The 17809-nt window shown below is 43.7% G+C and overlaps 1 protein-coding gene across 8 annotated transcripts in view; it reads left to right on the forward strand.

The window, feature by feature from the left end:
* The window catches only part of pik3c2b (phosphatidylinositol-4-phosphate 3-kinase, catalytic subunit type 2 beta), a 148152-nt gene extending 132912 nt beyond the window's left edge, over positions 1-15240 (forward strand). For 4 of the 8 annotated variants that reach the window (XM_069942018.1, XM_069942017.1, XM_069942019.1 and 1 more), the window contains 4 exons: positions 4120-4201; positions 6714-6820; positions 7495-7620; positions 9296-10353. In XM_069942018.1, the coding sequence (XP_069798119.1) occupies positions 4120-4201; positions 6714-6820; positions 7495-7620; positions 9296-9484 (504 nt within the window). In that variant the 3' untranslated portion in view covers positions 9485-10353. Of the gene's footprint in view, positions 1-4119; positions 4202-6713; positions 6821-7494; positions 7621-9295; positions 10354-12070; positions 12375-13322 lie in introns of those variants that run through there. The other 4 variants (XR_011358511.1, XR_011358510.1, XM_069942020.1 and 1 more) reach the window with 4 other exon arrangements.
* Positions 15241-17809: the final 2569 nt, after the last annotated feature.

The following is a 17809-nucleotide window of genomic DNA, read 5'->3' on the forward strand; positions in this document are numbered from 1 at the left end:
GGCTAATTAGGGCCCTGCTATAAATTAATTGATGTTACTAAGTAGTTTGATCATGTTAGGATATTTGCAAGTTTAATTACTTGTGTTTCATTAGAAGATAAAAATATCTTAAAATAGATCCATAAAATCATACAAGACAGATTAGGTTGTATCATTCATTATAAGAGGTTAACATATATATCGCTGAAATATTCTTCTTCAACCACCATTTCAAGTGGTTCATTCTGAATCAATGAAATATTTGCATCTATAATAGTTTCTCTGAAGAACTTGGAATGTGTTGTGCTTTTTGACAAATAAATGTATTTCTAATGCCACCAATTGGCAAACAATTTTAGTTCAGCAAGTTGAGAAAAACCACACCGTGACGATAATGCAGTATTCTGCCTCAATATCATTGACTGGGAGATAAGTTAGCCAAGACACTCCTATTAATTAAGAGCATGTGCTTTTTAAAAAAAAAATCTATCATCTGATGACTGAATGGTGCACCAACAACTAACTTGCACTGAATGTCTCCAAAACCAAGGAGCTTGATTGTTGACTTCAGGAAGGGAAAACCAGAGGTGCACGATCCAGTGAGGATCAGCAAGAGTGAGAAAGTTTAAGTTCTTTGGAGTCACTCTGGACCTAGCCCACAAATGGCATTGTGAAGAAAGCACATCAGCGCCTCTACTTCCACAGGGGTTTGCGGAGGTTTGGCTTGACAATGGAAGCCCTGGCAAATTTCTACAGATAAGCGATGGAAAGTGTGCTGATCGACAGCATCACAGTCTGGTATGGGGACACCAAAGTCCTTGAGCGTAAAGCCCTGCAAAAGGTAGTGGACACAGCCCAGGACATCACTGGCAAAACCCTACCCACCAACGAGAACATCTACGTGGAACGCTGCCGACGGAGAGCAGCAGCCATCATCAAAGACCCAAACCACCCAGCACGCATACTGTTCTCACTGCTACAATCAGGAAAGAGCTATCGGTGCCACAAGACTCGCACCACCAGGTTCAGGAACAGTTGCTACCCCTCCATTATCAGACTCCTCAACAACAGACTCAATCAGGGATCCATTTAAGGAGTCTTACTTATGCACTTTATTGATTTTCTTTTTCTCTCTCTGTATTGCAGATAGTTTGTTTGCATTTCTTTTTGTTTACATGTGTACGTTGAGTCAGTGGTTTTTTTTATACACTGCCAATAAGTGGTAATTCTGCCTCATCCGCAGGAAAAAGAATTTCACGATATCATGTATGTACTCTGACAATAAATCTGTATTTGATTCTATCTACAGTTATTTTCTGATAGAGTATCTTGTTTCTGACTCTCCTGCTTCTGGAGACTATTGCTTTTTGGTACACGTTGAATGGACTTGGCCAAGAGTTGCACTGGCCAATTGCATTTATCGATTTGTTCAAGGTCCAGGCCAACTCTTCTTCTGGGAAACATCAGCACCTGCCCAATAAACATAGAGCTGCATGCAAAGGGTGCAATTTCATATTGTAAATGTTCTTGTTGCATTCTGGGTGAGAGAGGTCATAAACATCAAATTGTAACGTCAGACGGTGAGCACTGTTGAATTGAAGGCCACATTTTCTGTCCAAAGTCTTGTAAATGAACCATAAGTGTGCCTTTTTGTTGGTGTCATTAATGCAGCCATTCTCAACCTCTTTTCTTCTCCCCCCCCCCCGCCAAAAAAACCCGGACTCTGCTCGAAGTTTACAAGCCCCATTCACTTTGAAGCGGTCACATTTTGGTTTCTTCTGTACTTCTCTCCTACCAACTACATAAGAAACATAAAAAAATATTTATGTTGCATGAGAAGAAAAGGCTTTTACTTAAATGTGCTGCGGCCCCTGCTTTAACACTATCAAATAAACTGTTATTTCCCAGTTGCAGACTAATGGTGAACATGATACTTTTTTAAAGGTCATCATAATATTCCAAAATTCATCATTAATCTGAACAGTGTAAAACAGTGGTTAACTGGAGTGCAGTCTTATCCCATAACACAGAGTCCTCTTGGTGGGTAGTATTCAGATATAAAGTAATATTAAAAATGCAGTTAAACAAGTTTAAGCAAAGTGAAACTTGATGTTGTTTGAGATGACACAGGGCGGTGGTGGTCTGAAAATTGCTCTCTCAAAAGACTGTAAATGCAGTTTTTAATAAAAAAGACCATAAACCAATTGCTGTTTATTGGATGAGTGTATCTAAGTCTTCGGAACAGTGTCATGTAAATAGGGTCAATTTAAGATTAGATACGAGTTAACTTTAGTCTGCAGGCGTTCCTGAAAACTTACAAAAAAAAGTTAAGATTAGATACCATCTCATTGAAAAGTGGAACAGGTTTGGAGGTTAAATTGCTTCTTAATGTTCCTGTAAGCTTTTTACAATGTTCAGGATTGTCCAAGATTAGGTGCAAAGAAAAAACAAAAATGGAGTGTGGTTTTGGTACCATGAATGTTTTGGGGGAGTCTGTGTAAACAGGGTTTTACAACATAGAATCAGGCCCATCTGGTTACCATTTCTATGGCAACCACCATGATTACCTATGTAAATCCCACGAGCCTGCATTAATTCCACATCCCTCAATGCCCTGCTCATTCAAGTACCTGTCCAGATACCAATGTTATTACTGTTCCTGCCTCCACCACCTCTGGCAGCTCATTCCAGATACCAACTACATTTTGTGGGGAAAATTTACTCCTCAGATCTTCTTTAAATCTCCTTTCTCTCACCTTAAACCTGTGCCGTCTAGTTTTAGACATCCCTATCGTGAGCAACAAGCCCAATCTACACTTCTCATAATTTTATATACTGGTACCTCTTTTGAATCACCTCTCAGCCTTCCTTTCTCCAAGACAACCTTCTTCTCTGCCGAATATACCAGCAATTGTGATGCCATCTACAAACTTACTAATCATCCCACTGACATTTTTATCTGAGCCAATAATATGTATGACAAACAATGGAGGATCTAGCACCGATCCCCATGACACATAACTAGTCAGGCCTCCAATGTGAAACGTAACCTTCCACTTCCACCTGCTGCCTCTTGTTATCTCACCCTGGATCCCATGTGTTCTAATCTTCTGGATCAGTCTACCTTGAGAGTCCAGGTAGACAACATCTACCAACCTGCCTTCATCAATCCTCTCGGTCACATCTTCAAATAAAACTCAGTCAAATTCATGAGCCACGATTTCCCACACACAAAGCTGTTCTAACTATCCCTAATCAGTCTTTGTATTTCAAATGAATCCTGTCTCTTGGAATCATATCCAATAACTTTACTAAACATAAGGGTTGCTAGCCTGTAGTTCCCTGTCTTAAATCTTTAATTCATTCAGGTGCCTCGCCATTCGGCATGGGCGATCATATCTCTCCATCCATCACGATCTCTGACCCTCTGAATTGTTCTCCTTCGGTGAAGGTTCCTTCTTTGAGTTGAGACCATAGTCGATGTTGAGTTCATGATTATACATGGGGAAAAGTACTGAACTGGTTTTCCATTGCCTTCTTCAGTTACAATGTTCATACTAGATGGGTAAACCTGGCCATTGATCAGCAGATTCATCTGCCCACCATTTTCAGTTTTGCAATCATAAATTCTAATTTATAGAATCTGCTTGAAAAAAAAATCCACCATCTGCAATCCGTGGCTTCACGTGACCCTGAGTGGCAGGCTAAACAGGTACTACACCTTACCCAATGGTGACCTGTAGGCCATTGGATGGAAGGAATGCCTTACACCTCCTTTGCCTTAAACCTACTGCCCTTAAATAAAAGCACAACATTTGGATTTTATAGAGCAGCAGTGAAATTGTTTTAAGAATGATGCCAGTGGGAATGTGAAGTGCTGGGAGGCGTATTCTGAATCTCCGGTTATCTGTATATGCCTACCACTCTTCATACCATTGCATTGTTTGCAGATCAGGAACCATCAACTTTAAAAGCAAAAAATTAGCTGAGGCTAGACATCTGAAACAACAAGTGTTGGGTTCATTTAACATTCAGGCAGCATCTGTGAAGAGAGATGTTTCAAATGGATGACCATCAGAATTAGAAGATACTTTAGAACCCTTTGATCACTAAAATCACTGATTATTTTTTTTCTCTCAGTGTGATCTGGTCTACACATTTTTCCACCAACTTCAGAAGGATGATAAGTCCATGACTGGAAACATATTGCCAAAGTCAACAGGTGTGTTACAGATTCTGTAATCTTAGTATTTGTACAGCTTGTGATCTGGGTTTTAAAGTTTTTCCATTAATGTCCGGTGAACAGTGTGTGTGAAGTCATCGCCAATTCTCCAAGATTGTCTTTTACAGGGCACATTATACCTGTGTATTGAGTATCTAACTGATAGCATGTAAATCCTGGCAACTCCCTGCCAAAGAATGTAGAAGGTTTGTTACTTTAGCCCATCTTTGAGAGCTGGGAGTCTTGTGTTAATGTTTCACAGAAGTGTGAATGTTCAAAGGATCTATTCAAGAGTACACAAGAATGAGGGAACTTGTTGACCTGTTTCCTTGCTGTAATTGTTATATGTAATATATGGTTACATGTTAATAATGTTTTTGATTTGATTTCTATATCCTTGTTCAGTCAAATTCATTATTTAGTGTATGACTATTCATAGTTACTCCAGGTTTCTGTGAGTCATTCTCTTTATATAATACCTCCCTCACTTGTCATTAAAATGTAATTTACTGCTTCATTCCAGAAGTGAATGCATTCATCCTTGCCTTTCTACTTCCTCCTCCACTATGTTGCTGTCTCCCACCCTGGTTATTTCCCAATGTCTCTGCTCTATTTAATTGAAACTATGAAATAGTATCTATTTGTCAGGCTTCCTTATGAAGACACATTCTGATGCTTTCTATTTTTGAACATTTCCTGGAATTGAAATATTTCTCTTTCAGTATATAAACAAAGGTACAGGTGCCTAATCTTCCATCCAGCGCCAGGAGAATGGCCCCCTTCTCGGTTCCCCTGCACTGGTGCTGGTACAGCGGTTTACGCTGCATGGGAGATAATGGGTAGTGATGACGGCCATTGAGCCGCCACCGAGGCGACTGAAAGCGCAGCAACGCTGGATGGGTGTCAGAATAAGCAATTCAGAGACTCTTATAAAGTAGCGGGACACAATAGGATACACGGGAGTTGAGCGAGAGTTGCATCAGGTCATGTTTGGTGCCAAACTTCATCTTTGATGAGTATATGTCATCTAGCGAAAAAAGAACCAGGTTTTGGAGGTCATTGGTTTTCGGAATTCCGGATAAAAGTTAGACACCTGTAATGAATCACCGGATATGGTGGTTACATTGGTCATCCAGAGTCTTGGACCCATGATCCAAAGTTTGATTCCCACTGTTGCAGTTGGGGAGTTTAAATTCATAGAACAGAGAACCTTGCAGCACTTAATCCCAAGCAACTAAATTAAAATCTAGATCAGAATTGGTGATCAAGAAGCTTGTAAAAGTCCATCTGATGCACTTGTGGCCTTTAGAAAAAGATATATGCCATCTTCACCAAGATTGGCCTTGGAAATCCCAAACCACCATATCTTTTCTGACCAACTGCCTCATTAGTTCACAGGTGATTATAAATAGATGGTGAATGCTGCCCTTGTCATTTTAGACCCAAGATTCATGCCATGTAATAAAAGAGGTGTAATATTACAAAAAATTAGTTTTTCTCTGCCATAAGACAGACAGATTTGCCACCAGCAGAAATTTCCGGGCATTTCTTTGAGTCAGAGAAAGAGAAGAGAAATGGAGACCCCCAGAGTCAATGAGCGCCCATGGGTTCACCTCCAGCACTTCTGGAGCCTCCACAGACTTCAATCCAAACCATCAGCAACCTGAGGTCCAGATGCAAACCTCTGACATGATCATGACGCCTTCAGTGCCCTTGGTACCCTCTCACATCCCAGTTCTAATACCCCAGAACCCTTTTAGCCAGTCTCCAGCATCTCCAGCAGTTCACAGCCTGGTGTAAGCCCTTTGACCAGTCACCTGGAGTCTGCATGGGTTTCTCACCTCGAGTGACCAGCAGCAGAGCCCCTCACTGATCCACCGCCATGGTCATCATCTCATAGAGTTGGCTCCTCTGCTTCTCCTTCTCAAATGCGAAGTGATCTTCCTGTTTTGTGGTGGTCTGCACCAATCTTCTGATTCCCCAGAGTCGGCAACCCCTCGAGGCACAGGCACCCCCATCTTGGATCCAGACCACGCGATGGCAGGATTTTAAAACGAACCACCACCGGCTCTTTTAACAAGCCATTTAAAGCCTATATGGAGCTGTTGGTAGTTGGACTGGGCGGTAGAACCCTACAGAGGAACGCTGTGTCTCCTCCTCACTCTCTGCCTATGAATTAACAAATTAAGTTTAAAAACTCAGACATTACAAGGTAGTTGACCATTAGACATTACAGCAGTCTATTTCTCTCAACCCTTTGGATGTGATTTTAAGCTTTCAAAACCTTTTCTAATTGCAGTACCCCAAATCTCCCCAATCCCATCACCACCTCTGTACCAGTTTCATAAGAAATGGCCCTGTGCCTACTCAATGTGTTTGGGTTGGCAAGTTTGAAGAAGGAAACGTGCTTAAGCCATCAGAATTTCTCGTATTATATAGTTAATCTTCTGCCATTGTAATTGGTTCGAGTGCATTTTCGAAGTGTGACCCGCCTTTATTTTCTACCACAAAGATGGACCACCAACACCACCAATGGGAAAGGTCGGTGGAGAAGTGAAGCTGTCTATCTCGTACAAGAATGATAAGCTCTTTATTATGGTCATGCACATTCGAGGCCTGGTAAGTACTTTGGTAAATACAGACCACCTACCTATTCATTGGGCAGATGAGGGTGATTACAAAGGAGCTCACCAACAGACAGTAATAATCTGAAAGAAAAAGTAGATCTATTATGTTTTGAAATTTTGCTGATCATCCTTGCAAATGAATGGAAGTAAACTGATTATTTTAATTATTCCTATTATAAAGCAAAATATTCATGGAAAGATTTTTCTGTGCATGACAAAGTGGAATATTTGAAAGATCTGCAATGTATTGATGCAGATACATGGGATTCAATATCCATTCGTAACCTCCCAGCTAAAGGACAGTTGGAAGAGATTCATTGGAACTGAGGCAATCAACTATATTTGCTTCAGAGTCCGTACAAATGCAAATTAACGTTTTGTTGTCATATTAGATATTTAGACATGCAGCACGGTAACAGGCTCTTCCGGACCACGAGCCCGTGCTGCCAAAATCCCCCAATTAACCGACAGTCATTGTATGTTTTGAAGAGTGGGAGAAAACTGTACCTCCCGGAGGAAACGCATGCCAACACAAGGAGAACGTACAAACTCCCTTACAGACAGTGGCGGATTTGAACCTGGGTCAATGGCACTGCAATAGCGTTGTTGTGCACCTCAATCAAAAATCTTGACCTAATAATGCTAAAATTCATTGCCATCTTGTAGGTTTTGCAGGATGGAACTGATCCAGATCCTTATGTCAAAATCTATTTGTTGCCGGATCCTCAGAAAACGAGCAAAAGGAAGACAAAAGTGGCACGGAAGACTTGTAATCCAACATATAATGAAATGGTAAGCTTGCTGGATAGTCCAGGGCGCTGTCCAGTGTGGTGCACCCGATATACTAAAGAGCTGGTTAACAGAAACGTGGAGAAATGCATGGCTAAAATTCCATCCTACTTGGATGATGCTTTGAACTAAAAGGCACAATATTCAGATTCAGATTTACTGTCAGATTACATACATGACATCACATACAACCCTAAAGTAAATCAAAACATTCTGAGACACTGTGGTTGAAGTAAAAAACAGCAAATGCTGGAGAAGCTCAACAGGTCAAACAGTGTCCTCTACGTAGGAAAGGTAAAGATACAGAACCGGCATTTCGGGCTTGAGCCCTTCATCAAAATATGAGAAAATGCTGACAGGCATCTGTACAAAAGAGTGGGGGGTGGGGTGGTGGCAAAGGCAGAAGATGATAGTTGGAGAAAGAAGGGAGAGGACAGCAGCAATGAGGGGTGGCTGGATGGGTGGAGGAACTGGAAAGACAGAAAAAGGGGAAAGAAAAGGGGAGCAGGTTTAGTGGAAAGCAATGAAGTTGATGTTGATGCCATCTGGCTGGAGTGTGACCTGATGGAAAATAAGGTGCTGTTCCTCCAATCTGCAGGTGGTCAGGGTGGGATAGTGCACAAGGCCATGGACAGACATGTAAGTGCGGAAATGTGACTCAGAATTGAAATGGTTGACCACTGGGAGGTCACTGAGATTGTGAACAGAGTAGAGGTGCTGAGTGAAGTGTTCTCCCAGTCTGCGAGCGATCAATCTCTCCGATGTAGAGAATGCCAGAAAGGGTGCACTGGATGCAGTAGGTAAGTCCTCCACAGGTACAAATAAAGTGTTGCTTCACTTGAAAGGCCTTTTTGAGGCTCTGGACTGTGATGAGGGTCAGGCAGAATTCTCACTTATTGGCAGTGAAAATTTAAAAAAGACACAATGTATAGATTTAAACAAATAACGAACTGTAAACAAACTGCAATACAGAGAGAAAGAAAACAAATAAAGTGCAAAAGTTAGAGTCCTTAAATAAGTCATTGATTGAGTGTGTTGTTGAGGAGTCTGATGGTGGAGGAATAGCCGCAGTTCCTGAACCTGCTGGTGCGAGTCTTGTGGCACCTACACCTCTTTCCTGATGGCAGCAGCAAGAACAGGGTGTGTGCTGGGTGGTTTGGATCGCTGATGATTTCAGCTGCTCTCTGATGGCAGCGTTCTCTCTAGAGCAGTGGTTCTCGACCTTTTTTCACTCACGTACCCCTTTAAGTAATCCCTATGTCATCAGTGCTGTCTGATTAGAAGGGATTGCTTAAGGTGGTATGTGAGTGGGAAGGGAAGGTTGAGAACGACTGCTCCAGACCCAATTATTACTGAAATATTTTGCTTGACAAAAATTGTCATTGGCCCATTTCCTTTGGAGTTATGAAACCGTGCACATCACGAGTCAATGAGGGACAATTAAAACAGAGGTTTTCAAACTTTTTCTTTCCACCCACATACCACCTTAAGCAATCCCTTTCTAATCACAGAGCACCTATGGCGCAGGGAATACTTAAAGTGGGATGTGAGTAGAAATAAAAAGGTTGAGAACCACTGCTGTAGATGTTCTCGATGGTGGGAGGAGGGGTTTTGCCCGTGATATGCATGTCTTTTTGGTACATCAACACTGAAAAGTGAATTGCTGGTTGTTTTCCAGTTGGTATACGATGGTATTCCCAAAGGAGACGTACAGCAGCGGATTATCCACTTGCGAGTACTGAGTGAGGAAGCATTCCGGGAGAACATTATGCTTGGGGAGGTGTACATTTACCTTAAGGACTTCAATCTAAACCAGAAAATTGTTACTTGGTATCACCTAGGATCAACAACCCCACACGTCGCTTAATTCTGAGTATTCTGTTGGACCTTGCCAATATTGGGGATGGGGGAGCAGAACAACAAAGAAGCTGTTTGTGTTTCCTCTTTTTCAATTTTATTTGTGAACGGACATGAGGTTAAAATATTCAGACAATAATTTTGAGCCTCTTTATTTTGGAACGTGTTGAAGAGACACTGCCCTCGAACTTGAGGATTACTGGGCATGATGTTGCATGTGTCAAGAGATGCAAACAGTTTCCTCCTAAGTTGTGTATTATTACACTATGAAAATGAAGGTAAATATTTGAACTGTTTATATGCTTTTAAACTGTGCTGTGGGCGACCATGTCGTAAAGAAGGACTTTCTCCATTTTTTTTTGCACTAAACACAAGCAAGAGGAAGGATTAAACCCTCCAGGAATTGATTGAAGTTCATAAATAGGAGAGATGATGTCAGCAGTCTATATTCCTGCTCCTCTGTTCTCTCTCTCTCTCTCTCTCTCTCTCTCTCTCTCTCTCTCTCTCTCTCTCTCTCTCTCTCTCGTGTCCCCAGCTGGGAAGTAAGCAATTCATTCATAGTCTCATGGCTTTGAGATGTGAATGAAGCCTTGTATGTGAAACTCTGTGGGGTGAAATTGCTCACTGTGTGCATGCAGAATCTCGGAACATGAGAACAGAAGTGGACCATTCTACCACCAAAGCTGCCTAATGCTATCCTACGCACTGAGTTTTAAATTGGTCTGGGACAACAGTGCTAAGCAAACATTACCATGGATTAGTAGGGCCAAACTGGCCTGTTCTGTGCTTTATATGGTTATATTGGCCTCCTGTTACGCACCCACTCAATATTCGGTTGCACTGAATTAATGGAACCAGCTGTTGAATGGGGGGGGGGGGGGGGGGCAAAACAGGCAGCACATGCAATTGTGATGAGTTAACAATACTGCATAAGATGCTTCTGCTCATTCCAAGGAGTGGAAAAATGCAAGAGCAACTTCCATTGGTTAGAATTGTATTTGATGTTAATGCAGAATGACAAGCTATCATAATTAAATCATCAGATTATCTGGGTTTAATCTTCAGATATCCTGTGAGTGTCCAGCCCAGTCGTTGCATTTATTTAAAAAGGTATGAATTAATGCAGAGTTTATTTGCATGGGTTGGTAAGCAAGCACCAAGGCAACTTGCGTTCAGTTCATGGTCCATCCTGAATTAATTGTTTTCAGCTGGGTTAGAAACTGGTGCAATCAAATTGGCCTTTGCTACCTTGAAATGAAGAAAGCAGCAGAGACTGAGGGATGGTGGGGGAAAGAGAGGTGCTAAGTCTTGTAGCTGATCAAAGGTTTTTTTCTTCCTCATGGACATGGCGCTGAAGATAGGGTGGTATTGGATTTGGCTCCTCAACTCATTGTGGGGAAAAAAAGCTGCAAGCATTCACTCGGATGATTAATTTAAGTGAAATATTAGCACTTGAATGACAATCTGTATCTCTCGTCATTGATGGGTTATTTAGAATAGGAGCGAGTATCTATCCAAGTCACGTCATTGATTCTGTCACTGGATTTTTGTAGTGTTATTACTGGAAAATGTTGTAAGCAGCATCAACTAAAACCAAACAGTTGATTCCTAAATGCTCAGGTTCGTTGAACCACAGAAAGTCATTTGACTCATTGTGAAAGGTGTTTTCTGGCCTACTCACATCTTCCACATTTGTTCTGTCGCTTGCAGGCTATGACTTCTCAAGTGCACATCTAAGTGTTTTTTAAACATGTTAAGAGTTTTTGTTTCTGTAGCCCTTGCAGCCTGTGAGTTCCAGACCTTCTTCAACATCTAGATGAATTTTTTTTTCTCTCATCTAGACTTTAATCATTTAAAGGTTTTGGAAGATTTCCTTCTTCTCTGAAGATAAAAGTTCATTAGCAAATATAATACTGCCTTCAGCTTTCCATATTCCATTCTCCTCAGAAAGCTATTACAAAGGGGAACAACTGTTTGGAGCTCCTCAAGCCTGCCTATCTTTTACTTGGATCAAGCCTGATTTGAATTTTAACCTCCTCTACCTACCTTGGTCCAGATACTTAGCTTTAACTGGAAGAAAATTCTGCCCAATTCTTAAATTTTCACTTGGCTCAGTTTTGTGGGAGATCATTCCAAACCATAGTGGACAACCAAGAGAGTGAACTGAATGGTACTCTGAATAGAGACCAAACTGTGTGATTAAATTACATCAACGCGGGCTGTCATTTGCTGCAATGTGCCAACACTTCTCTGGTGATTTCATAATGTGTTTAATGTCTTGATAGTGAGGGGGCTTGCAGGGGGTGGGATTGTGATTTGAAGTGTGAGGGGCAGGGGTTGGACCAAACTTTTTCACACCATATGCACTTTACTTTTCAAAGCAGCCAGCTCCTGTGGTCTAATGATCTTGTACCATTGCTTTACTGATTGGAACCCAGTTGTAGTCCTTGGTAATTTGATAGCGTGGGATATGCATGAGCAAGACACATGCGCTGCAAGTCTCAGGAACTGAGATGAAGTGGCACTTGTGTTTCCGTGTCAGTTTCCACTTCAACCAAGCTGTCTGCTTAGTTACCACTTTCCGTGTCATTTCTAGATAAAATGAACAGGATATTGTTTCTGTTGGGAAGAAGCAAACCAGCTCCCTCATCCCAGTTTCTTCATCAGGGGCAGCTAAGGAAGAAACTTTGTGAAATTCCAAAGTCTCAATTCCAATGACCTTTATACACAAGGAAAAGCACCATTGACTTCTACTGAAATGTCCTTTTTTTTAATTAATTAAGGAAGTTATACTGTAAGATTTGTTTGCAGATCTTTTTTGCCTGTAAGTAATTTACTTTTGAATGATATGCAATGCTGTTGTTGAATATTTAAAAAAATTAAAAAAGTACTTGTCTTTTCTTGCTAATGTAAACTTTTTATTGAACTCATGAATGCAACTGAGGAAGAGTAACAAAAGGTGAACAAAAACATCTGTACAACAAGCCTAATATTTTTCTAGATACCTTTTGAAAGAATTTGCATTTATAATTCCACTTTGAGAGGAAAAACATCTGATTGTTAAACAATATTTGACTTTTAATGAGCATTTTAAAAGAGTAGAAAGATGTGGAAAATCTATATTTTAGAATGGAGTTGCAAGCATATAGTTATACAGGGAAATTTGCAGATGTTGTGATTGTAGTGCAATGCACTAAAGTGGTGGAAAAACTCAGCAGGTCACACATCATCTCTCTATAGGAAGCAAGGAGATATAACTATCGATTCGAGCCTGAGCCTTCGTCTAAAAATTTGCAAAAAGCAGACAGGCACCTGAATAAAATGGTGAAGTGAAGAGAGGAAGGAAGAATGGAGAGGAGGAGGAGCGCAGACTAACGGGAAAGGGGGAGGGCAGGAGTGGAAAAAGAATCTGAGAAGTGATAGAGGAGGGGGTATCTCTCTGAATGAAAAGGGAAGGGGGAGGGCAGCTGGAGAAAAAGAGACAGGTATAGGGAAAAAGAGAGAGAAGGGGAGGAGCCTAATGGAAACCAGAGAAGACGATGACAATGCCATCTGGTTGGAGAGTGCCCAGCTGGAATATTGCTTGGTTCCTCCAATTTGCAGATGGCCGTGGTTTGGCAGTGCATGAGGCCATGGACAGATATGTTGGAATGGCAAGTGGGGCACAGAATTGAAATGGTTGTCCACTGGGAGGTCTCCATTATTTAATTGAACAGAGCAATGATGCTCAATGAAACAACCTCCCAGTCTGCATCCCGGCTCTCCGAGGAGGAGAAGTCTACGACAGGAGCATTGGCTGCAGTAGATGACCCCTGCAACGTTGATTATATATTTTTTGTTTTCTACAGACACCTCATGACCGGCTGATTTTCTCCAGCACTCTTGTGTATTGCAGTGTAAGCAGATGAAGTCCTCTGGAGTTGAAGGGAAGTTCTCAGAGGTTGTAAGACTGTTAAAAGATACAGAAAGACTGACATTGTGGGGGTTGCATTGCATTGAAAGCATGTCATGGAGAAAAAATATGAAAAGGGGGAAATCGACCTACAGGGTTACAAAGGGCTGAAAGTAAGCATAATGTAGATTAAATTTCAAATTTACATATGTACCTCTTAATTTTTATGTAATGTTGGTGAAATTCCAAAGCTGCTGTTTTTTTAAACTTTGTCATTGAAAGAAAATACATACTTATAATTATTGAGACTTCAGAGCAACCAGGAGTATATTACACTTAGAGAAGTCCAGTCAATGTTGAAGTGCAGGAAATACTGGCTAAGGCCTCACAGACATTGATGAGCCATCCAAGTGATCTGTTTTGGTCTCATTGCTCAAGCAGTAAATATTGATGTGGATGCCAGGAAGATCTTTACTACTGTCTTTGATTAATGTCATCCAATATTTGAAGTTTAGCAGAAAGATCCAGTCAGCTAATATCTCACTGAAAATGTAGCTCCTCACTGAAATGTCAACCTTGTTTATATCCTTGGATGTGAGATGTGCCCATAGCATTGTGATCTACCAATACACAATCAAAAGATGAAAAGTAAAAATCCATTTGTGGTATTTATGACTTTTTGAACTTCCTGAGAGATGTGAAATAAAATAACACTTGTGGACAGTTTCTTTACTGTCATCAGACTCTTCAACGAGCCTATCGTTGGTAAAAAAAGATGACTCTCTTGCAGTTCATGCATGTTCATTGTTACACTATATCCTGAACGTGCTGACAGACTGTCACTCTACACATTGCTCTTTTGTTATAGTACCACCTGCTGTACTTAAGTATGGGTTGACTTGACTGGATACCACATGATATAAAACCTCTCACTTTATCTCCATACGTGACAGTAAACTATTCAATTCAATCAACGTGCAAGATGAGAAAAAATCCTAGATTTATTTCATTTGCCACTGCGTTTTTGGGATGTGGTTGGGAAAAATTGCCCTGAGATGAATAGACCAAGTGTGTGATGCAGAAACTTATTGAAGTATACTGCAGAGGTAAAACACAGGGCTCTGTTAACACCGTGGTTAAGTGATAAAGCACAAACACGCACACTCCAGCATTTGTGGGAAGTATTACTGTACATTTTCCATCCCTCCACCTCCACCCCAATTACAAGCAAGTCATGTTAAACCAATGCTAATTATAAGGAAGTTGTCATGTACTTCAAATATAAAGCACAGCTAAGCATATAAGGCATGGTTAGTGTAGGGGGAGGCATGGATAGCATAGCAGTTAGCACAACACTGATACAGTGCCAATAACTGGGACTGGGGATCAAATCCCACGCTGTCTAATAAGTGTGTATGTTCTCCCTGGGTCTGTGTGGGTTTCCTCCGGGGGCTTCGGTTTCCTCTCACTGTCCCAAACATACTGGGGGTTGTAGGTCAATTGGGTGGCATGGGATCATGGGCCTAAAGGGCCTGTAACCATCCTGTATGTATGTCTAAATTTCTAAATAAAAATCTAGCAACCTTCCAGGGGAAAAATATTCCTTGTGATATCTGTGCTGTGCAGTTCTGATATCATAAACAAACAATGTTTCTCATTGCCTTCTTATCCTTGCAGTACAGGACTAAATGTGATCTCATGCTCTTTGAGATGTGATTACACATTAACTGGCTTTTGGAAAGCCCTTCTTGCACTATAATGGCAGCATGAAATGCACTGCAGCAAATCCTCAAGATGCTGATTTTTCTGATCAGGAACCCAAACTTCATAAAATACACCCAAAAGTGTACAGAAGCAAAATCTCCTCTACCAGTTGTGATCTTTCTTTGGCTTGGCTTCGCGGACGAAGATTTATGGAGGGGGTAAAAAGTCCACGTCAGCTGCAGGCTCGTTTGTGGCTGACCAGTCCGATGCGGGACAGGCAGACACGATTGCAGCGGTTGCAAGGGAAAATTGGTTGGTTGGGGTTGGGTGTTGGGTTTTTCCTCCTTTGCCTTTTGTCAGTGAGGTGGGCTCTGCGGTCTTCTTCAAAGGAGGCTGCTGCCCGCCAAACTGTGAGGCGCCAAGATGCACGGTTTGAGGCGTTATCAGCCCACTGGCGGTGGTCAATGTGGCAGGCACCAAGAGATTTCTTTAGGCAGTCCTTGTACCTTTTCTTTGGTGCACCTCTGTCACGGTGGCCAGTGGAGAGCTCGCCATATAATACGATCTTGGGAAGGCGATGGTCCTCCATTCTGGAGACGTGACCCATCCAGCGCAGCTGGATCTTCAGCAGCGTGGACTCGATGCTGTCGACCTCTGCCATCTCGAGTACCTCGACGTTAGGGGTGTGAGCGCTCCAATGGATGTTGAGGATGGAGCGGAGACAACGCTGGTGGAAGCGTTCTAGGAGCCGTAGGTGGTGCCGGTAGAGGACCCATGATTCGGAGCCGAACAGGAGTGTTCGGCTCCGAATCACCAGTTGTGATAGTACAGATCTATCACCAATGTATATAGTGTATATAGTTACAGTATCTAAACTGTGCTTACAGCGATTGGCTGAGAGCTAAGCCACGCCTACTGTCTGGGCCTTAAAGGGTTGTGTCCCTAGCCAAGTCGGATCATTCCGGACTGGTCGGCCACCTGTGAAGAGCTCCTGTCTTTTGCTAATAAAAGCCTTGGTTTGGATCAACAAGTCTTTGATTCTTTTGACGAGCTCTACACCAGTGTTATCAGAAAGAAACTGAGCTTCAAGAAGTTCAATGCAGTTACGCCATGCTGGAGAAACTCAGCAGGCCAAAAAAGTGTTAAAGGTACCTGAAGTGCAGTAAATAACTCGAGAGGCTGAGCCTGAGTCACTGATTTACAGGCTTTCATTCACCCTGTGCTGCGACCTGGACTTTCTGGGGAAAGGTCAAGGTGCTCGAGGCTTTATAGAAGGTCAAGAGAGGGAGGGGGAGCCACAGGACGGAGCAGAACCAGGTAACCAGGAATACAGCAGTTCACCGCAGTACCTGGATGAAAGTGCTACACAAAGGATGCTGTTTGACCTGCTGAGTTTCTCTGGCATTGTGTTTCTTTCACCACACTGTCTGAGGTGCGGTATTCATGTAGGCTGGGCGTGGGATGCCACTGCATCGATGTCAACCGTCATGTATAATCTACGTGCAACGTACGGGGTCGATGTCATCGGTTGCTGGTAGTTTAATGTCTGCAGACTGCATATTTTAAAATGCTGTGCTGCCACATTGCACGTGTGACACATCATCACGTGCCATCAATGCCGTCCTCTATGTTAGGCCGTTGCCGCCAATCATGTTTAGACTGAAGGCGGTCCGCCACAATTTTTAGCCGCCCAAGGGGTAAAGTCTGGGAACAGGAATGAGTCCTCAATCCACTTCCAATCTTTTTACACAGATTTGCATCTGGGATTTTGGGAATCATTCTCTGGAATGGCCCAGCTGTGTGTGTGTGTGTGTGTGTGTGTGTCACAAGAGGCGGGCGTGGGGCTTTTCGCTGCAGTTCCAGTTTGCGGCCGTCCTCCTGGCCAGGGGGCGACCGTGCGCGGGGTGGCGAGCGATTCCAGCCCATCCTGGAGCGCGTGCCCCGCCCCCCTCGTCGGCACCTGATGAAACGCGGCGGCGGCCCTCGGCGCCCCACAGTCCGCCTCGGGTGGCGGCAGGGAGGGGTGGAGGCTGCTTCGCGCCCCGACGGAGCCGGAGCGGGATGGCGGCTGGTGCGCGGGGTGGCCGGCGGCTCCAGTCTCCCTCGCTGCACCCGCGTCCTCCCCACCTTCTGCCTGCGGGCGGCCGACGCCCCTCCCGTCCATCGGTCCGGGCGCCGAGGCCCGGGCGTGCCCGCAAGATGGCGGCGGGGCCCGCCGACGGCGGCGCCTAAAGGGGCGGGAGCCCCCGAGTTGCCCGGTAAAATGAGTCGCGACGTTCTTCCCGCCGCCGGTTCGAGCCCGCGCCGCCGCGCCTTCTGCGCTCGGCCCTCGGCGCCCCGGCCGAAGGGACGCAAGGCCCGGGCCTCGGCGGGGCCCTCCTGGCTTCCGCCGGCCGGGCCTGGCCGAGGCAGCGAAGTGGCAGCGGGCCCCTCTGCGGGACCTCGGCCCTCGGGTGGTGGAAGGCGCGGGGCCCTGCGTGGCCGGCCGGCTGGTCCGGCGTCGCCCTCAAGGCGGCTTGTTTCCCGCAGACGCCGGACCCCTGGACCCGCGACCGTCCAGCACGTTCCCGAGATCAGCAAGAACCCGCCCCCGGCGCTTGGGCCCCCTCTCATCTGCCTATTTTCCCTCTGCAGGAGGTGGAGAAGCCCGCAGAAGGTGCCCAGCTCCTCCCCACGGACCGGCCGCAGGGCGACTTGAGCCTGCAAGAGGAGCCCGCTTGCTCTCAGCCTCATCAGTTC

This window comes from Narcine bancroftii, chromosome 5 (genome assembly GCF_036971445.1).
Source record: "Narcine bancroftii isolate sNarBan1 chromosome 5, sNarBan1.hap1, whole genome shotgun sequence".
In the NCBI taxonomy this organism is placed as follows: domain Eukaryota; kingdom Metazoa; phylum Chordata; class Chondrichthyes; order Torpediniformes; family Narcinidae; genus Narcine; species Narcine bancroftii.